Source organism: Phragmites australis, chromosome 18 (genome assembly GCF_958298935.1).
Source record: "Phragmites australis chromosome 18, lpPhrAust1.1, whole genome shotgun sequence".
In the NCBI taxonomy this organism is placed as follows: domain Eukaryota; kingdom Viridiplantae; phylum Streptophyta; class Magnoliopsida; order Poales; family Poaceae; genus Phragmites; species Phragmites australis.
The window spans coordinates 6,537,329-6,560,545 of record NC_084938.1 but is presented as its reverse complement, the minus strand read 5'-3'; the positions used below and the strand labels follow the sequence as shown (position 1 = coordinate 6,560,545).

At 41.6% G+C, this 23,217-nt stretch overlaps 1 protein-coding gene across 1 annotated transcript; it reads left to right on the top strand.

Moving 5' to 3' along the window:
- Positions 1 to 8,375: 8,375 nt before the first annotated feature.
- Positions 8,376 to 11,233, top strand: LOC133898305 (AUGMIN subunit 1-like). Its single transcript, XM_062338955.1, has 5 exons — positions 8,376 to 8,854; positions 9,422 to 9,556; positions 9,661 to 9,787; positions 10,730 to 10,867; positions 10,951 to 11,233. Exons 1-5 carry the CDS (start codon positions 8,436 to 8,438, stop codon positions 11,059 to 11,061), a joined length of 930 nt encoding a protein of 309 aa, XP_062194939.1. The 5' UTR covers positions 8,376 to 8,435; the 3' UTR covers positions 11,062 to 11,233.
- Positions 11,234 to 23,217: the final 11,984 nt, after the last annotated feature.

The following is a 23,217-nucleotide window of genomic DNA, read 5'->3' as shown; positions in this document are numbered from 1 at the left end:
AGAAAGGAAAAGGCGGCCAGGACTGGAATGAGAACCCCTTTGTTTTTGTATTATTTACGTTTTAGCCCCTGAGTTGTGGCTATTCATGTGATTCCTCTCTCAAGCCTGCCACCCTGGCTAATTTCTTCATCATTTGTTTTGTTATTTTACTACTTTATTTCTCTTTAGAACTGTTGAACCAGACAGCTTGTGATTTACTTTCCTATAATCTTTTAGAACTCGCGTCTTGGAGTTAACTTTCCTAAGATATGAGTGTGATTTTATGAACTCATTACATGCATGATCATTTCCTAAAAGAGAGTGTGTTGAGACTTTAATCAAGATGTAGGGCTCCACCATATTAGGATTATTGACAGCGAATTTTTACAATTGATCATTGTTGAACAATCATAATATTATTCCCGATTTGTGCACCTTATGAATCAGATGATTGAATAACACTTGTTAATCAGAACTCCAACTCTGCATGACCCGAGATAACGAATTATGTCGTAGGGATAGGTAAGCAAAAAGGTTGTGAACAATGTAAAAGCAGAAAAATAAATAAATTACTCATGAAATATGAATAATGAAACGAACAGGTAAACTTTTTTCAATAGGAAATGATCCATTTGACTAGAAGATATCTTGCAAGTTGTTGCGGGAATATGTAGGAAGTGTAACTGTTTGTTGTATGTAAACGAGTTTTTTGGCACCTTTTTTATGACTTTGTTTGCATTGAGTAGAAATAATGAAAGGTGGTATGAATTGACCCAACATTTAAATAGGGGATATAACCTTTATTACTGTGGGAATTTGTAGGAACTAAATTGTTTTTGAAGACAAAGCACGCATTCAAGATCACTTTGTGAGTATGTGGAAGTGGAACATAATTGCACATGAAGTAGAAATAACTGAAAGGTGGTATGAAAATTTAACTTGCAGGTATGCATGTCTTCTGCTAAAAGCAATGCATTATCATGGTTTGTCCAAAAATCACTTAATTCACCTTCAACAAAAGAAATGACGGGAAAACATAAGGGGTCTATATGAAAATTCGGCAGAGTTAGGGTGCTATGCAGACATAGAAGCTAGAATATACTACAGGCCAGCTGGGGTGGCAAATGATGGACCGAAAGCGTGCATGCCACTAAACAACATGAGCAATTCAAAGACTATGTCTTTTTTTAGATTCTTTTTCATTTTTCCCTATCCAAAATCAATCACAAATTATAAAACCCGACCCGAATACTGCTGTTCTCATGCCACCCACGCCATGACGTGGAGAGTCAAAACTTGAAGGCATTGTTGTGCTAAAATCAAGATTAATTTTATTCAAGAGTATTGACTTAGACTATAATAATAATTTTGGAGATTTTATTTTGTATTTTGTTATTTGGTATAAGGAGAATATTTGGGGCAGATGGGCAGTGGACTGCGTGTCTCCTCATTAACACTTTGGTCTAGGGGCGGATACACATGGGGGCAAATGGGGCTTAAGCCCCAATACTGGCCGGAGCGCCATTTAAAAAAAGAGGTGGAGAAGGAGAAATAAGAGGAGAGTTCTCTATACTTCGCTCGTGTATCTCTCACTGTTTTGACCTCAAATGATACGAGAGAACAATACTTAGGTTATTATCAATTTTATCATGTGCTACTTATGCAGCTGCTAAATACTCTCAATTGGTTCATTTGTGAGACTTTGTTAAAGGTATAAAGGAATTGCAGTAGTTGTACTTCGTTTCATCTGGAAAGTGGTAGGGCAATGTGTTTTGATTCACTTATCATTTGCTCATTCATCACTAAGACATATGGGGACCAGAAGACAACCTATCATGTGTACAGTAGTATGGGATTATGGGTCGGCAAATCTCTCTTGCTTTGGGTCCTACCCCAACACATTTGATGCTCTTTTTTTGAAGGAAAAACCCAGTCGATCTTTAAAGGAAAAGGTATAGTATTTAAATTCTAGGTACGTAATTTGAAAATGGACTAAGGGGTGGCGTTTTGATCTTAGAATTGGAGTTGGTTGCAGAAAATAGTTCGATTCTTTTATTTCATTGTCTAAAAAGTTGTAAGAAATAGAATGTTGGCCCAGGTTCAATTTATATTTGAATGCCAAAGGCTCGAGCTGGTGCGTTACAATTTAGACATTCCGATTTTCTAAGAAACTCATGAGAGCTCCGGGTATTCGGGCATGGAAGAGTAAAGATGTCTAAATGGATCGTGTCTACTGAGCCGGCTCGAGGCACGGCACTGTAGGCACGGTCTAGGTACGGCCCGGTCCGAGCTGAGATAGGTCGGGCCGGCATGGCACGAGGTCACGGACTGTGCCTGGGCTGAGCGCGCGGCACGGCGGGCTGACACGGCACGGCCCAGCCGAGTCGGGCCGGCACAGGCACGGCACGGCCTGGCTCGGGCACGAGGCGGCCCAGGAGGCACGGCCGGGCCGGGCTGGCATGGCACGACCCGGGCACGCGGCGGCCCGCACGGCACGGCCCATCACGGCACGGCCCACCGTGCCGGCTCGGCACGTGGCGGCCCACGGCATGACCCAGCGTGCGGGGCACGGCGCGCCCGGCACGTGGGGGCATGACGGGCCAGCTGGGGCACGCGGAATGGCTCGTTTAACCCGTTAACCTGATATTTTTGAATTTTATAGCTGTTTTGTGACCGTTTGAGCTCCAAAAAATTCAAAAAAAATTACAAAAATTACCATTTCACCTATAAATAGAGGAGCACCCTGCCCTTCCATTTCACACCAGCAACACTATTTTCTCTCTTGTTTTCTCCTCTCATTCTTGTCTCAAAGTTCCTAAGAATTAACAATAATTTGACAAAATTAGTTTGAATTGTTGCAAAAAAATCCGAGCAATTCCAAAACCGTCATCCTGCTGACTTGCTGTCTTGAAGTTGAAGAAAGCTTAGTGATTTTTTTGCATCGTTGTTGAGTCTTATTTTATTATTAGTTTTATTACTTGATTATTTCTAACTCTGAATATTTGTAATTTCTGTAGTGTCATTCGACATTGATCATGGATGCCGGTGATCATGATACATCCATAGATCATAATTTTTTTCTCCAATGACTCACAGGGGACTACGGCCCATTTGATACTAGTGTTGTAGGTGATGATGGACCTGACGGTGAACCTCCAGTTGGTTCACATGCAGGTGATGTAGCAGCAGTTCCATCGTCAGGCTCTACAAGTGCGCACACATTAGCAAGCACCGGGTCTAAAAGATCAAGAACCGGTATTTCCGAAGTTTGGCAAGACTTTGAAAGGTTCTACAAAGATGAAGATGGGGTAAGTGTCAGGTATGCTAGGTGTTATATTTGCAAACATGAATTATCTGCAAAGCCCTCGAGTGGAACGGGGCACTTGAAGAGGCACGCCACAAGTTGCAAGCAAAAGAGTGGAGCAGCCATGAAGCAAACGGTGTTGCAGTACAACCCCGACAGCTCTGTTCGTCATTGGGAGTACAACTCTGCCAATGCTCGAAAAGAGCTATGTCGCTTCATTGCAAGAGCGAATCTACCACTCAATATTGGTGAGTCTGCTGCATTTGAAGATTACATTAAGCAAGCTCATAATCCTAGGTTCACGCATGTTTCTAGACAGACAACTAGTAGGGATATGGTAAAATACTACAATACGTGTCGTAACAAGCTTAAAGAAATGTTGCAAACATGTATATTTTTAGTTGCTTTGACCTCGGACATATAGGCAGGTAGGGCTAGAGAGAATTATCTTAGTGTGGTTGCTCATTTTGTTAATAATGATTGGGAATTAGAAAAGAGAATAATAGATTTTCATTTGATTGACAACGCGCGTACCAGTGAAAATATTGCTGAAAAAATATCTCAAGTAGTTGCAGACTTTGGTCTCATAAATAAAATATTTTTTTATCACTTTAGATAATACCGGTGCAAATTCTAAAGCAATGGATATTCTTACTCCGTTGTTTAGTACCTATGCTGAATCTTTCTTGTTACATCAACGTTGTGCTTGTCATATTATCAATCTTATAGTAAAATCCGGTTTGAAGAGGTTGTCGCAATACTTAGATGATTTTCGTACTGTAATATCTTTTGTGAACTCCTCTAACCAACGAATTGCAGCATATAAACAGTATTGTGTTGCAATGGGTGTGCGTTCACGTAAGTTTGCTCTGGACATGCCGGTGAGATGGAACTCTACTTTCTTGATGCTTAAAAATATTATACCGTATAAGAGCACATTGGTATGTTTATTTATACACATTACCATCAGCATGGGGTCAAACTTTACTCACAGAAGCGCATTGGTATGTTGCTGAAAGGATACTGTAGTTTATTGAATTTTTTTATGATTCAACTGTGAGTTTATCAGGAGTTTATTATCCAACATATTATTTAGTATTGCATAATATTGTTAAAATTGCTACTCATTTAAACAACTATGAAAATGACAATCTTCTAAGAGATTGTGTAGTTCCTATGAAATCTATATTCTTAAAGTATTGGAAAGAAATTCCTTTGTTGTACGTCTTTGCCTTTATTTTAGATCCTAGAGCTAAAATTGTAGCTTTCTGTAGAGTCCACGCAATTCTAGGTGATGCTCTTGGCCACGATTATTTTAATTATTATACTAATATTTATTCTAAGTTATTCGAAGTTTATAGTAAATATGAAACAAAGTATGGCGAAGTTCGCCTGCAACGACCTCCACTAGCACCCACAACAAGTAAGAAGACGACAACGTGGGGGAAAACATTTGGTGCAGGTTCTTCATCAAGAAGTTCAGACTCTTTGTCACGATCGTCTACGAGCACCGGAATTCCAACATCCGGAGGGGAGCTAACTACCTTTATCGACAGTGACGTTATCAGCCATGAACAATAAAACTTCAACATACTGCAATGGTGGCATGAGCACAAGACGAATTATCCAGTGCTTTCACTGTTAGTGCGAGATTTGTTAACGGTTCTTGTATCTACAGTTTCTTCTGAGACTGCCTTCAGTCTTATGGAAGGATAATCGAAGAGAGAAGAACAAATCTGCCAAGTGAGATGGTTGAAATACTCACCATTAAGGATTGAGAACAAGCTGAAGCATGAATGCAACACACTGCAGAAAACACTGAGCTTGAAGAATCATTCCAAAATTTGTATCTAGATGCTGATAAGAATATGTAATTTCAAATTTTCTGAGCTAGGTTGTACTCTTTTTTTCCTTTGCTAGAAAGGTTTTTAATGAGGCAACCTATCAATAAAGCTCATTTTTAGAATTAATCATGTGCCCCTATTATTTCTAAGTTTTTTATTTTATTTATGTTTTTTGTTTATTTTTTTTAAATAACCCCCATGGTCCCACCCCCACCCACTTCTCCTCTCATCTTGGCCTATAAATACCATCTCAAACTCTATGTGTTCTCATCGGCCACCCATATCTCTTTTCCTAGTTGCTAGCAAGGTAGCCAGTAGCCACTTCACATCAAGAAACTAATTTCATATTTCAATTCATGGATCAAGACGTCGAGAACTCACGTGCATGATCATGAGTCTGGCAACATTTTGAAAAGATCTTTAGAGAAATTAACGGAGAACATGTAAGATTTGCTAAGTGTAATATATACAGCAAAGAATTAGGTGCCAGATCTCCAAATGAAACGGGACACTTGAGGAAGCATATTAAATATTGCAAGCAAAATTCTGGGGTTTCTAATGAAATCATGTAATTTTCGGAGCATAATCATAGGTTGTACTCTTTTTTCCTTCTAGTAGAAAGGTTTTTAACGAGGTAACCAATCAATAAAGCTCTTATGTATTTATTTTCTATATTTTTATTGTTTTTTTGGATTTTTTAGTTATTATTTTTGATTTTTTCCTATTTTCGGAGTGTTGATGGGCCCAACATGCCTCCACCGTGCCGGCCGGACCCATCGTGCCTTCCCATGCCGACCTGACCCGTTGTGCCTCCACTGTGCCGGTCGGGCCCGTCGTGCCTCCACCGTGCCGATTGTGCCGAACGGGCCCGTCGTGCCGGCCGGGCCATCATGCCGACCGTGCTGTTGGCCGGCCTGGCACGGCACGGTGACAGCTGAGCCGTGCCGTGAGTCGCGGACTCGGCACGCGGGCCGGCACGGCACGGTCCGTTACAGTAAATGGGCCAATCGGGCCGTGCCGAGCTGGGCCCGTACCGGGCTGACCCGATTGGCCTATTTGATTATCTTTATGGAAGAGTCAGCTTCTCAAATATGTAAAATGTGACATTTCAACGATGGAACTAACTTCCAACTCGATTTTGAATGTTTTAAGAAGGAAGTTTGAATGCTAAACTAAAATTTCAACTTTAAGTCTCAAAACCTTTTGTGCAGACCGCAACGAAGCTAGGCTGAGCTGGGCAACGACGCATAGGATAGGCTGCAATGGAACTCCTTGAATTATTTTTTAGATAATGGAATAAAATATCATAACCGCTATACTGGAGACGATAATTATTACGATATTTTTGCTATGATATATACTCCATCTAGCACGTAGTCATAATTCACCAACCAAGAAAAAAAGATTTAATAAATAGATAACGTGCAACATCAAGCACCTATTCTATTGTTAAACTCCACTCGTGGTTGGTGAAAATGTTCATAATAATTATCTCAATAAAGCGACATGCAGTGTGTATTGTACCCCGCTCTTCTTCCCTCTGCAACAACACCCAGAGCTTTTTTTATCCAATGTATAGCTCTGAAAATAACTTATGTAGAAAAGTGAATTATTGATTTATCAAACATCACGTCATTTCGAGCGAGCCAAATTGCCCTATAGACACGACGTGCCCCAACCAAAATTTGTATTTTTAGCTTTATTTTCTATTTCATTTAACTTTGATCCAAACATACTGTATATACTAGTAGAAGGTCACGGAGTAAGGCACGATATGAGCTGCAAAGCCTTCCAAGGTTGTCGATGATGGCACCATCTGTTCATGTCATCCTTTTGTTTTCCCAAACCCGTAGCAATATACACATGTGTCACTGATCCGAATCATAATCGAAGCTCCCCCCAATTAAAAACAGCTTTCAACTGAGAAAGATTTGAAGTTTTCGCCTTAAAACTTAGAATATTCATTTTTCAACCTCGAACAACTGTCTATGTTAGAGGCACCAGGTTTGGCACAGAGCAACAACACTTTGCAAGAAAAGATGGCACCGGTGGTAATCATGATGTGGCCATTAAGGCAGGTACAATGATTCATGTCAGCCGTCTTATATGTCGGCCGTTTGGTGCATTGCCGTAAAGGATTTTAGGTAACAGAGGAAAGAGTGGGAGGCGAGATAAAGATGATGTTTTACCAAACAACTGCCTAGGAACCTGAAATTTAGTGCTACGTGACGACTGACACACTATTATATCTTGTGTCATTACGATAGATGTATTTTCTACCCTTCTACGGACTCACAAATTAAGAGATGTCGAGTTATTATAGGTGTGTTTGGTTATCCGGATCCTCTCTGGTTCAGCAGATGCATAAAATCCTGAGAAGAAGCTCGTTGTTTTTCTGCATCTAATGTTGTAGTCTGGCCCGATGGATACAAATATATGACATTATCCTGACATTCGAGCTTCACTTCACAATCTGACTCAGTGAATGCAGGAATGCAGGCTCTACATTCGCTTATATAGACGGATTTACTTGTCAGTATTACAAAATTATCTTTATACGAGTAATCAATCATAATCTCAATTATTACATCAGCTTATGCGATCTCAAATTCAATCAATCAAACAAAAATTCAGCTCAGCCTATTCAGACAAATACAACCAACAAGCACTCTACTTTTCAACAAATTTGACTTCACTCAGCCTACTTATATAATACAACTCTATAAAATCTCGTCTAGAAAACCAAATATACTCTATGAGATAACTAAAAAGATAACCTATTATATATCTTAACTTAAGTCGTGTCGAGGTTACATAGAGGCTACAAAGTGGCCTATAAGATGATCTATTGTCATTGTCCTAAGGATTTTGAGTGGGACAATCTAGCATTTTTGTTTTATCGTAATATAGTTCACCTTCACATTCACGCGAATAACCCATGTGTATTTTATTGCACTTTATTGAGATAGATATGCATACTCTTTTATTATTTCCGGAGTAGGAACACGCATTTTTTAGTGGAGAATATGCTTTTTTTTTTTTGGTGGGGAAGGAGAGTATGCATTTTTTTGCCAGAGCAAAACCCATGTTAATTCCAGCCCAGAATCGGCTAGGCCTAAGTGGGCCAAGTGGGCTGGACTTGGCATCCCAATTTACGCCCACGGCCCACTTCTCAGCCAAACCCAACCCAGCCCAGCCCAAAAACGCCCTTCCATTTCTCGAAAATTTAATCCCCACAGAATTCAAACACCAACCTATCCTCCGTGTCGCCGGCTACCCACTGGCCCACCACCCGCTCGACCGCCCCCATGGATCACGCCGGCGACCACCTCGACCCCGCCGCGTCCGCCTCCTCCTCCGCCGCTGTCGCCGAGGTCAACGCGTGGCTTGCCTCCCTCTCCGCGGAGGCCGGGTCAGGGGGCGGAGCGGGAGGGCGCGGCGGGGCGGCCGCGGAGCTGTCTATGGGGCCCGAGCCCACGCCGCGCGGGGTGGCGTACCTCCGCGTGCTCGCGGCGGCGTCGCAGGCGCGGTCCCGGGCCGCCGGGATCGCGGCCGCGGGGCTGCGCGCGCAGGCGGCCGAGTACCGCACCGAGGCAGCGCGGCTGCGGGAGGCGCTGGAGCGAGCGGGACTCGCGCGGGACGCGCTCCCGCCACCCGCCGCGGCAGCGGCGCGCGCCGTCGCCGCCGTCGCCAACCTGCTCGCCATCCGTGACACCGAGATGAGCAGGTGACTGACTGCGCTAGGGTTCTGAGTTTTTTAACCCTCTTACTGTCAAATTATCGATAGGACACGGCTTTTCTTTTCTCTCATCGACGCAGGAAGTGATAGATCTGTATTCCTGGCGGTAGGCTTGTCCACGCGTTCCTATTTTATCATCAGCATTTCATGAATTGCGGTGAATTTTCCATTTCAGTAAGCAGGGTATTGGGGCTACCGTTGAAGATTTTGGCCAAATGGTAAAATCAAGACATGACTGGAGGCACCGTGCTATTTTTTTTCATTGATGCTCTGGTTTCAATCCACACAGAAACTAAATTTAAGAATAAAGGATTTAACATCCCTTGTTGCAACTCGAAGCAAACATCTAGATAGGAGAAACATGAAAATGCTCTTAATGCATCATCTAATGTGTGCATTGAATCTAATTTTGTAACATTGTCATCAACTCTGAGTAAGTGTGCAAATAGTGATTAATAATGTTTAGTCTTTGGGTGTTGTAGAGGCTATCCTGATTATTCTTTTTCTGTGTTTAGTTGTTTTTTTTTATTTGTTTCTGAAATGGTGGTTTTGCAGCTTTGTAGTGGCCAGTGCAGACTTGTCGCTGAGGCGAGCAGAGGTGGAGGAGAAGAGGGACAAAGTGCATAAGGAGTCAAAGGCACTCCTTGATTACACGAGAAAGGCCATAACCAAGCTTACTGAGCTCAAGAAGTGAGTGGAAAATTGTCCAGTTCTTAATTGACTCTAGGATCACTTGCTAATCATTGTCACCTGTATTTCTTGGGTGAAGATGATACAAAATATGTTGTTTTTAGGATGCTGGAGAAATTTAAAAATGATGTTGAAAAGCAACAATTGGGGCAAATGGCGGATTGGCAGACCAAGTTGGTCATGATGGACTCAAAGGAGCGGCAGTATATCCTCCAAGTCTCAAATTATAAGGTGACTAGCATTTCTGTTTATATATATATGTGTGTGTGTGTGTGTGCACGCTCGCGCGCGTGCGTGGTTATGGTTTCCATTGCTAAAGTGGCCTAGGAGTTGCTAGAAACTGTCAAGTATTGGAAGTATGTAGCTAGCTATTAATTCCATGTACTAGTGAATTAGGTAGGGTAATATGTGAATATGTGATATTTGAACTGAATGTACTACTTCCAAATCATTTCAGTTAACGTATTTCTCAATTTGAAGAGGCTCTTGATAAGATATTTACTCAGCTGTCATGCTTATGCATCCAATGTTTCAGTCTGAACATTCTGTTTAAGCAAGTGTTGTCATTTCAAGTCTACGCTCTCAGAATTCGTTTCCTAAGTTTGATGGAGCCTCATAAGGGGACATGCCTTTATTAAGGTGGACTGCAGAACTGAGTAACTGACACTATAATCCTAGTCATATGAACATGCCCACGTATATGGATACTGAGATTCCTTCAATTTTTTTCATGCAAAGACTAAAGATAAGAATTTTTCGATGGGTCTAAAAGGAGCCTGTATATCTTTGACTGGCTTGTAGGATAGGAACATGAGGACGATGTGTATTGTGAAGCTTTGAAATCATTGATGATGCATCCAACCAACCTGTATAATTTGGTCTAACAATGTTATTATTTTCAATCCTGTGATGGTTAGCTAGCAATGAACTAAGTCATATGATCATGAATTGAATAGTATGCAATGCCTGATATTGTTACTACAAAAAATGTGTTGCTACTGATTTTTAGAGCTGATATGTTATGTCTTTTTGTTCTTACCATAGCGACTTAGATATCTAGAGCTATGCGCCCTTTGTAGACCAAGTTTGTCCATTACTCGATTACATACTGTTATCTGATTAGAAAATTTATTTTGGCGCCTTTTAGATTAATTTTCTTCTTCTCTTTCTCAGGCAATGCTTAGCCGAGTGGGATACACACCGGAGATCAATCATGGCGTGCTGATGGAAATGGCGGAGCATAAGAAGGATTTGGAGAGGAAGACAAAACCCATCGCGGACACATTACGGAGCTACCAAGACTTACCTCCAGTATGCCTTTTACCTCTGTTTTGTTCCTTTTCTTTTGATGGAAATCTTTTCTTATTCTTGGGTACTTCTGCAATTGTAATCAGGATAAAGCACTAGCTGCGCTAGCTATAGAGGACAAAAAGAGGCAGTATGCAGCTGCAGAGAAATACCTTGAAGACGTGTTGCAATCTGCTTTAACTACCCCTGGCCTATGATTTGTATGTGATAAAGTGCATACTTCTACTTTGTGTGTCTATGTTGGCATTTATTGAAGGTGTAATGGTCATTAACCTTCTTGTAAGTTGTTACTTGGTACTACAATCCCTGTAAAATCCCTATCCTATGCTTTTTTTTTTGAAACCAGCTGCACCATATATTACTCATCCACCACATTACAATCAGAGTTCAGAACCGAAATTAAGAAAATTGGTGGAAAACTAAACCACGAATTAGAGCACTTATTTAAGCAGCTATGTTTTGCTAACAAGTGTGCCACCTCATTTGCCGAACGCCGTACCCATGATAGTCGAAATTTGTCAAAATCATATGCATTCATCTTAATATCTTTGACAACAGAACTGTATGTCGAGCGATCCATAGATTTAGCCATGATCATATTATGGATGGCCAAACAGTCCATTTCTACCCATACCTTCGGAGACTTGTCTCTTCAGCGAACAACAAAGCTCTTTTACAAGCCAACAATTCAGCCATCTTTGCTTCATGGATTTGTTCCATGAATTATGTTGCTGCTGACAAGAAAGAGCCATCTGCATCTCTACAAATCACCCCGCAAGCACCATGCATCTCTGCAGCCTTATAGGCACCATCAACATTAATTTTTACCTAGCTCGCTGGTGGCGCACGCCATTGATCAGTAGGCATAGATGATGTTTGTTTCGCCACACTCAGATCAGCCCATTCCTGCAGGAGATAGAGCACACGGTGTGCCACCTTACCAGGGTCTTCTGGTTGCCAAACATTCCTAGCATCATTCATTGCCCGCCACAGCTCATAAAGGATGGTGATCAAAGCGCTTAGAGATGTCTCATCCAGCTCCAACACTCTATCAAGTAGCCAACTTGATAGTCTTTTATGATCCGCACAATCCCCTGCCGGAAATTCAAATTGAAAGGAGCTCAATTCGTGGACTTGTGTCCACACCCACAAAGAGTATGAGCATGCCCAAAATCTGTGGTATGCCGTTTCCTCCCTCCCACAAAACAAGAACATAACATCCATCCTAATCCTCCTCCTTTTTAACTCTGAACCCACTGCTAACCCATTTCGAATAAGCCACCAAAAGCGCACTTTCATCTTATTATGAACATCAGCCTACCAGACCTTCAACCATCCCCTATGGTTCCAGGCTAAAAAATCCTGACCATCCCACTTCGAAAGAGGAATACAAAGTATATCCACCACATCACATTCATAAAATAGCATTCGAAGCTTCTCTTTGTCCCATCGCTTTTCATGTGGCAGGAGGAGATTGCACACCCTCATAGCATTTGATTGCACTTTCCTTCCCAACGGGATCCCACATCCGTCTCTAGGGATCCATCTGTCTGTCATGATGTTGATCGATTCACCGTTACCAACTCGCCAAATAAGTCTTTTCCTCAGCAAATCCCTATCATGCAAAATACTTCTCCATGTGTATGACGCTCGGCGTGGACAGGAGGCCTCCATAAAGTTTCCATTCCTAAAATACCTTGCTTTTAGCACCTGTGCGCAAAGCGAGTCGGAACCATAACCAACCTCCATCATTGTTTCACCAATAAAGCTTGATTAAACACCTGAAGATCCCTGAATCCTATACCACCTTCTCTCTTTGGAATACATAACTTATTCCAAGCTATCCAGTGCGTTTTCCTCTTTCCATTAGTTGTACCCCACCAAAACTTAGATGTAATACTTGTTAATTGTTGGCACAGATTCTTCAAAAATTGAAAGACACTCATTGTATATGTTGGCACTTCTTGCAGCACCGACTTGATAAGAAACTCTTTTCCAGCCTTTGATAAAAATTGACCCTTCCAAGATCCAACCTTTCCCCATGCTCTTTCTCTGATATGTTTGAAAGCACCCTCCTTTGATCTACCCACCCGTGTGGGTAGACCCAAGTATTTTTCATTTAACGCCTCCTCCTGGATACCAATAACCTCCATCAATTGATTTTTATTATCTTCCGTGCTGTCCTACCAAAGAAAATGGATGATTTCCATAGATTTACTCGCTGCTCCGAGCTTGCTTCATACCATTGTAGAATTGAGCGCAGCTCATACAAGTTCTCCGATTATGCTTCCACAAAGATCACACTATCATCTGCAAAAAAAGTGGGTGATATGTGGCCCACTGGCCCCAAAACGAACCCCCCGTATTGTATTTTGTTCTTTTGCATGTTTCAGCAGATAAGAGAAACATTCAACACACAAAATGAAAAGATACGGTAGTATTCAAGTCTGGCTAACTCCTCTAGGTTTTGCACCTTTGGAATAAGCACTAAAATAGTAGCATTCAAGTTTGGCGGCAGCGATCTACCGTGCAAAAAATCTCCGACCGCCCTACAAACCTCCCCTCCTACCAGTGGCCAGTGCCTTTGGTAAAATAGGGCCAGTAAACCATCTTGTCCTGGCGCCTTAGTAGGCCCCATCTGGAAAAGAGCTTCTTTTATTTCCTCATTTGTGAACTCAGCCAATAGAATTTCATTCATCTCATCAGTCACAAATGAAGCCATAGAATGTATAACACTATCAATGATGCGCATTTGCCTGATCTTCCTAAAGGTAATATGATAAGTCGATTGGTGAAGCTTTGATGTTGATGATCCAAATACTCTGAACAAAATAGATCGAGAACCCTCGCAATCACTACACCACTACTTCGTGGTTATTTACCGTACCAAGACGCGGTTGATCTCGTCAAGAAGGTTTTTCCTGCAAGCGAATCTAGAATACAAGTAAGAATAGGTAGATGCAATTTGAATATTGCTAATTACCAATGAAGTACTTGAGTTGGGATTCAACAAACTGATAAACGGCGAAACTATCTAAAACAGAATAATCTAAGCTAAACCCGAGCCTAAACTACGACGGCTACTGTGTTTATATAGGGGGGATGTGAGAAGGTCGACCTAGGGTTGTGCAGCCATGGAAAGAGGCATGCACAACCTGGACTTCGACCCCGACACGATTACAAGACCCGATAGGGTCCAAAACAGTGATGCAGCACCTTATTCCTTCGACTCTGATTAAACTATAAGGAATATTTGGTTGAGCTCATATCCATTAGAAAAGGCTCGTCGTAAGCTTTCCAACGAGTCCAAGATCACCTCAATAGGACTTCGTATGAGAGAGTTATGCCAGTTTTACGAACATGATGTCTTAGGACTCCGAACAGAATTTGGAGTTCGACAAGGACTCGATTTTGACTCCGAGTAGACTTGGCCTTCGAGTGATAATATTTAGACTAGGCCTTCGAATGATGGTGTCCAGACTTGGCCTTCGAATGATGACGTCCAGGTGAACTTTGTGATGCTTCCAGGTAAGGCTGTGGTGCTTCTCCCTTGTTCCTAAGCAACAAAACAACACAAAACTTAGTGGTATTCTATTCTCTATGAAAAAAATATGAACAATAAGGAATGAATTCACCATGTGTGTATCTGAGGGAGCTATGGGCTCATCATACTCCCCTTCTTTACAACAAACCATCCTCGGGTTGCATATAGTATTGTCTTGTCCATAAACTTCTACACAAAGCAAAATGCGCAAGAAACTCTCGTTATGCAATATCATAAGTTCTTTATCAAACAATTGTAATTCTCTTTGAAACGTTTGTACCTGATCATCATTGGCCATAGTAGATACCATTGGTACAATGTATGCATGTATCACTTCTTGCTCTCCTTCTTTAAAAGAAGTGATATTTTCTTGCTCCCCTTCTTTAGAAGAAGTGCCATTGCATGGTAACCTAGTAACAATTTGTATATTTTGTACAAAGAAAGGTGAAGCAATGATTGTGGTGCATGGTAACATCCAACAACACTCCCATTCCTGTGAACTGCTCAATGGATTGCAAATAGAAATAGAAAACCTTGACATGACATTAATATTGCAATTGCAGTCCTTTAAATGTTCACAATAATAGGAGGTTTCAGATCTGAACAGATATAAACTCGATGCACCATATAGTCTAATTTGTCATTGTAAATATTTCGTGATAAGCATGGTAAATTAGAATTAAGTTTTAATTTCTCTTCTAAACTATTTAGATCACAAATAACATCAAATTCAATATAATCTATAGTATTTAGAGAAGATAGCAATTTCAACTCTTCTTGCTCACTAGCAATGCATTGAACATGTTTAATTTTAGAATAACTATTCATTTGTAAAACAGTGTTAACACGTTCATGCACAAATTGTGGTTGTGATATACATGAAGCATTACCACACAACTCTTCTTATCACAAGGAACAACAAACAAATTATCTTGTGACAAACGTAAAACAACAATGTGGTCCACTAATGATTGCTCTACAATAGCATGTGTAGTGGGCAATTTCAACACATCAAAGTATTCCTCACCTTGTGTGAGTGTAGCACCTTGTTTATTACATTTGTTTTCTTCTTCGGCTGATATAGGTGCATTAGCATTTGTACCTCTTTGTAACACGCATGGAGCAGCAGGTGTCTCCTCTTTCTCCTTGCTATTCTTCTCATTTTCCTCCTCTTGTTTGTTCGTGTTTTCCTGCAAAATGTTAAGCACAAGCAGAGGTGCAACAAGGGGTTGTTCCTCCGAAAGATGCACTTCTTCTTTACAAATAGATGCATGAGATTGAGTAATAAATCTCTCTCTCATAAGAATTTTCATCTCTATCCAAGTTTGTGGAATATCTTTAGATGCACACAAATTCTTCCACCAAATGGATGCACAACTAGTTAAAACACAAGCGACATTCCTAATCTTCCTCTTTTCACACATTCAGCATTGTGCAAACATTTTATCTATCAGTATTTCCCAATCAATGTACTCTTTGGCACCAAAACCATCATAAGAAAGAGGTGAAGAAAGGGCATTACAACCTATGGAAGAAGATGTAGTAGTAGGAGTGTGGCTCTCAATCAAGTTCTTCTTCTTTTCATCTATCATTTTGTTGATGTTACTATCCTGCAAAAGGTCAGCAACAACAGTAGGCAAAGAACTAGATATATCCTCAATTGGAAATAGGAAATCTTTGCATTTCAAATCATAGCATGACAGCTCATTATCAACAATTTCAGCAAGATCAGATTTAGTGGTAAACATAACACAGACTTGCTGATTTTCATATTCTTGCTCAAGCTCTTTTCTCTCATTTTCATCTATCTCTTTTTCAGCACATGGAGATGAAAATTTCAGCAAGGTGGCCTCCTTCGATTCTTGTAGTTCATTCTGCAAAATATTATTTCCAACAAGGGGCAAAGCAAAAGGTGGTTGGACTTCATTTTGTTCTTTGCAAAGAAAATCATCACATGCATTTGTTTTCATCTCTTTTTGCAACATCTCGGATTTAATTGCAACATCAGGGATATTCTCGTTATGACTCGATGCCACATTATGTTTAATCTTTGCCCTTTTTAGTTCATCTTGCAAAATTTCAGCAGGAGTCATATGTGTCAATTTAAATTTTCTACACTTATGTTTGATCTTGTATGTATTATCTCTCACGTGGTGCAAAACATTATTTTCATATATCCAGGGTTGACCTAGCAACAAAGCACATGCTTGCATAGGCACTACATTAAAATCTGCACTACCATGATAATTACCAAGAGAGAATTGCACTCTGACAATTTTATTTACCTTTAACTCACCACATGAATTGATCCACTTGATGTAGTAAGGGTGTGGTTGCGCAGACAAGCCAAGATCCTCGACCATTTCGGAGCTTGCAAGGTTCTTGCAACTCTCTCCATCAATGGTGACTCGACAACATCTCTCCATCACCACAAACGGAGTCTGAAATAAATTGTCGTGCTGATTTTGTTCCGCTCTCTCCATTTGATTGCTTAGCACTTGTTGTGCAACAATGTTCACGTGCTTTTTCACTTCTAAAGCACTAATGCTTTCCTTCATATCCTAGTTCTCTTGGTTATGCACGTTGTCCTACAAAAGGTTAGACACAGGAGGAGGTACAACAAAGGGTTGCTCCTCACAAGAACAATATTCATCTTTACAAACAGGTGCATGTGTTTGAGGAACAAATCTTTTTCTCATAGCTACCTTTAGACCATCCCATGTAGTAGGTTCTAACCCTTTTTTGCATATTCTATTCCACCAATAGATGACAAAACCTTTGAACTCAGTAGTGGCTTGTCTAACTCTATGCACTTCAAGAACTAAATGAGCATTAAATTTTTATTCTACCGTCATCTCCCAATTTAGATACTTTTCAGTATCATAAGCACCCGTAAAATATGGTACAATAAACTTGACATTAGCAAATGGATCATTATTAACACATGCATTATGTTGCTGAATATTGTCACCTCTCGTACCTTGACGGTTGAAGTTCAATCGGTTCCTTCGTCGTGCATCAAATGCATCGCAGTTGCGCATCTCATTATCATCGACAACCTCAATACTCTCGTTGAGTCATTGCAATGTAGTATTTGTCTCCGCAAACCTCTTGCCGATGGCATCATTAATAGCAAAGCGATGCTTATCCAACAACATTGTGACTTTTTCTCTCAAAACACACTCTTCCGCATTCGATGCTTTACCTGCTATGATTAGTAGCAAACAAGAGACAACAAAAATATATTATCCCTATTGACTATAGGTTGTGGAGGTGAAGGTGGAATCATACACTCTCAAGCGTCTTACCATACTCTTGCAAGTGTTCTTACCAATCACAGTAGTCGACACAACCGATGGCTGGTTCGTGATACCTTATCAGGAGCGAGTGAAGTAGTTGCAAGGAGAGAAACCGTTCTGATCGAGAGAAGGTGTAGCTTGGATAGACAATATTTAGTAGCAAGGAATGACAATAATTGAAATCAGATTAGCAAAGCTGAATAAAAGTCCACAATACTCGTCACAGTTGCTGGCTCGAACACGTTCCTAGAACTAGGTCAAGTAAGCAGAAAACTATAACAGACACAAGCACAATGGAACAAAATTCGCAATGCAAAACCGATTCTCTTTTTTTTTTTGAATTCTCTCTCTCTTCTTTTTTTTGCACTCTTTGCTTATTCTTTTTTTGCACTATTTGATTCTTTTTTGGCACTCTTTGCTTCTTGCTTGCTTTTTTTTTTTGCGAATGTGACACAAACTCAAAAACTCTTCTACTGCTTTTTCTAAGACCAGTGAGGTATGTGGATCACAATTTTTTTTCGGAGAGTAAGGGTATAAAGGTAATAAAAAGATACTCTCTCTCTTTGAACTTTGGCTACCTCTGTTCGGGCTATCGAGTGATACTCAAACTTTGTCGGACAATGCTCGATATGTTGAGTTCGTAGGATGTCCGAGAGCAGCTAGAAATAGATAGACTCTGACTAGGTGGTCGAACCCGAAAGGATGGTCGGATTTGAGAAGGTGGGTGATTTCGACTAGGTGGTCGGAGTGACTGGTCGGGATCTTGAGTGGGTGGTCGGAGTGGTCGGTCGGACCCGGAGTGGGCGATCGGAATAACTAGTCGGGACTCCGAGTGGGTGGTCGGAGCGACTAATGGTAGAACCCGAGTAGATGGTTGACTCGACTAGTAGTCGAACTCGAGTAGATGGTTTAAGCGACTAGTGGTCGACTCGACTAATGGTCGAACTCGAGTAGATACACAATCTCGGCTATAGCAAACAAGGCTAGACCGAGATACACGATGACTAAACAGCAAGACTCGACACTAGAAACTAAAACACGATGACTCTACCAGTAACAAAGATACCGACGATGGACTCAAACTCAATGACGCGAATACTGAAAACCAGATTGTGAAGGCTCAAAGTGGTTTGGACAACGAAAAAATTAAGATCTAAATAATTTTGTGGGGTAATTTTCTGGACTCTAGGTAATGAAAAACGATGAAACAAAGGGGATAACTGAGATTACCTAATGGGCAACCGAGGCTCTGATACCACTTGATGCACGTTTGCCCGATCTTTCGAAAGATAATATGATAAGTCGATTGGTGCAGCTTCGACGTTGATGATCCAAAGGCTCCGAACAAAATAGATCGAGAACCCTTGCAACCACTGCACCACTACTTCGTGGTTATCAACCGTGCCAAGACGCGGTTGACCTTGCCAAGAAAGTTTTTTCTGCAAGTGAATCGAGAACACAAGCAAGAACAGGTAGATGCAATCTGAATATTACTAATTACCAATGAAGTACTTGAGTTGGGATTCAACAAACCGATAAACGGCGAAACTGTCTAAAACAGAATAATCTAAGCTAAACTTGAGCCTAAACTACAATAACTACTGTGTATATATAGGGGGGACATGAGGAGGTCGGCCTAGGGTTGTGCAGCCATGGAAAGAGGCACGCAGAACCTGGACTCCGACCTCGACACGATTACAAGACCCAGCAGGGTCCAAAATGGTGATGCATCACCTTATTCCTTCGACTTTGACTAAACTATAAGGAATATTTGGTCGAGCTCATATCAATAGAAAAGGGTTCATTGTATGCTTTCCAACGAGTCCAAGATTGCCTCAACCGGATTTTGTATGAGAGAGTTATGTCAGTTTTACTAACGTGATGTCCTAGGACTCCTAACAGAATTTGGAGTCCGACAAGGACTCGATTTTGACTCCGAGTAGACTTGGCCTTCGAGTGATAACGTCCAGACTAGTCCTTCAAGTGATGGTGTCCAGACTTGGCCTTCGAATGATGACTTCCAGGTGAACTTTGTGATGCTTCCAGGTAAGGTTGTTGTGCTTCTCCCTTGTTCCTAAGCAACAAAACAACACCAAACTTAGTAGTATTCTATTCTCTACAAAAAAAATATGAACAATAAGGAATGAATTCACTATGTGTATATCCGAGGGAGCCATGGGCTCATCAATCAACTTGTTGCACTCCCTGTGAAGTGTACAACTGCTTATAGAAATCCACAGCCATTGCCCTCATTCCATCATCAGTTTTACACAAAGAACCATCCGCTTGCCGGAGAAAATGAATCGTATTTCTTCGTTTCCTATGAGTAGCTCCTGCTTGAAAGTACCTTGTGTTCCTATCTCCTGCCATTAACCAATCTTGTCTGGATCGTTGCTTAGACATAATTTCCTCCCTTTCATACAAGACTTGCAGTCGCTTCTCTATAGGTTGAACCTTCTTGAAATCTTGAGTTTGCAACGACACTCGCTTAGCATCTTCTAGTTTCTTCCGTAGCATCTTCATCTCTCCTTTGACAGACCCGAACACCTCCTTGCTCCACCTCCTCATAGTCCCTGTTAATTGATGCAGCCGTCGACCTAGTTCACAGGTGCCAGTGCGCTCCTCATCAGCACCTTCCCAAGCCTCTTGAATCATCCTATCATAGTCATCATGTGTTGTCCACATCTCTTCATAATGAAAGCCTCTTTCAAATGTAGATCTGGATAAATTTGATTCCCTATCAAGTTTGATCAGTAGAGCCATATGATCTGATTCCTCAGTAGGAATATGATCAATAGAGATATTTTGAAACAAAGAGACAAGCTGAGCAATCCCTGCTGCATGATCCAAACGTACCTGGACATTTGCATCACCTTCCCACCTATTGTCCCACGTAAATCGTAAATGGATATCTTGAGTACCCTAAATCTTGTAGCTCACAAATATCCAAGCAGTCCCAAAATGCAGTTATTTGGGACTCATTTCTATCATTCAAACCTCTCTGTTCCGCTCCATGAATAATTTCATTAAAATCACCCGCACACAACCAAGGAAGATTGTCTTGAGATTTGAGATATTGTAGAGCTTCCCACACCCTGCCCCTCAACTCAGTCCTTGGCTCACCATAGACACCTGTAAATCTCCATACTCCCTCCTATTCCCTCACCTCAACATCAATGTAAAATTGGCAATATGGTCAAACAGTAACATCTAGCCCTTGCCGCCACAAAAGAGCTAGTCCACCACTTCCCCCCCTACAAGACACAACCACCCCATTGGAAAAACCCAAACTCCATCGAAGTCTTTCCATCGTAGTAGTACTTTTATTAGTCTCACTCAAGAAAACCATGCCTGGGTTGTAGGACCTAATAAGTTCCCTTAATTCATCAACTGTCAAGTCCAACCCTAGTCCCCAACAATTCCAACACAAGATCCTCATTGGTCCCGGCAGTCTTGCTCCGCAGGCGCCGCCGACAGATTAAAAGTGTTGGATTGCATCCTTGGCTCGAGCCGATCCGCCACTCTGATTCTCTTATTTCCCATACCATCACCCTCATACTCCATCTCCTCTCTTCTGCCCACACGCTGCCATACTTGCTTATTCCTTCTCTTCCTCGAAAGCGGGTTGTCCCTAACTTCCGAGTGGTGAACCTCCCACATGCCCCCTACAAAACCTTTTATGGGTTTCCTCACAAAATGCCGTAGTTTAATGTTCAGCTCATGGTCAACAACCTCTTTCTGTTTAGCTGCACCATTGCCCATCGAAACATCATTTTTGGCATCCCTCTGGGCAAAAGTGCTTGTAGCCCACATCCCATCCCCATCAAAGTGTGAGTGGTGTCGTGGGATATCCCTAATACTAGCACTGCCCCTAGTAACAGAATCAGAGCCTCTACCATTGGAACCGCTCGCAGCCACACTCGGCCTAGCAGCCACAACCATTGGTTTTTTACTGAAGAAGCTCTCAGCCACTCACCCCATTGTCCCCCTTTTTATCCTTGTTTTCACATTCATCAACAAAATGATAAACCATTCCACAATCAAAGCAAAAATGCGATATCTTCTCATATTGCACATCAAACCACTGCCCCTCCTCATCATCAGCACTTTATCTAATACGAACACCCCTGATCAAAGGTTGGTCCACCCGAATAGACACTCTAATTCTCAAAACTTTGTTCCATGCCACACCATCTGGTTCAACATCCACTTGAACAACCTCCCCAAACCAGGCCCCGATCAATTCACCATGTGTTTTATTCATCATCCCAAGTGGGAGATCACGCACATGAATCCAAACATCCATTAGGTCAAAATGCATATCCGATGGCCTAGAAGATCCATCAAACTCCTTCATCAACACGACATGGAAATCAAACTGCCAAGTCCCATTGTGCATGACATGCTTCCAATCACTAGAAGATGAAAACTGGACAACAAAACGATTCTCACCGATCTCTCTAAAAAAAGCATTCTTGTGCAGGCCCTAGGCATGCGTCATCGTACGTTCAAGCGCCATGATGTTCAGAGGCCGAGGAGGCAAGGCCTTGCCCACCGCAACCCATCCCTGACTCCCCGGCATGGCCTTCTCCAGATCTGCAATCACCAGGCCCTGATTCTCTTTCTTCGTCAGCAGCAGACCATCAAGTCACGCCATCAAACTCGTGGGCAACAAACCCCCCGCATCAGCCGTAGCGGGATGACTGCCGCCACGATACGCCATCATGCGTTGAACCATCAACACACCACCTCGCACCTGTTCGAAGCGCCAATGCTCAGCTAGCAGATCGAGGAAACCCCGCCGGCGAGAAGCACCACCCCCGTGCAGAGAACCCTAGCCTAGAACACGATCGCCCCCACGATCGTCCCAGAGTAATGCTACGCAAAATGTGGTGGACCCACTACGATCCTATCCTATGTTTTCTTAATTAGTCAAATTTCACCATAATTGTTGTGTGCACGTGTGCATGTGTGTTTTGCATTAGTAGGTATTCAATTTTTGTTGTACATGGATCTGTTGAATCAGTGATGATATATCTTTACATATTAACTGAAATCTGTTGTAGTGGACATACATGTAGTATATGGTATGCATGTTCATGTTTCTCTGCCCTTTCGTGCATTCTTCCATTTATGTGTAAAAATGACCAAATTTGTTTGTGGTGTTCAAAACTTCAAATAGAAGTCAACTTCTCAGGTTAACACTTTGAATTTGTGACTTGTTAGAAGATTAAAACATCCTTTATATCCAAATACTGGAACAAGAAAAATGAATCTTCCAAATGGTGTCAGATACTTAGTTCTCATCTTCCATCGGCCAATACTCTAGCCCATATTTTCATGCTCTGTACCAGATTTGAGCTGATTGGCCAAACAGATTGTCTCTAATCACAAAAGGCGGGCACATTGAGGAAGAACAGACTCTTGGCAAATTTTGGAGAAATAAAACTGTTTGTTTCATAGCTCCAAGGAAAATAGGTGGGCAACTTTCTTCTTAAAGATAATATGGT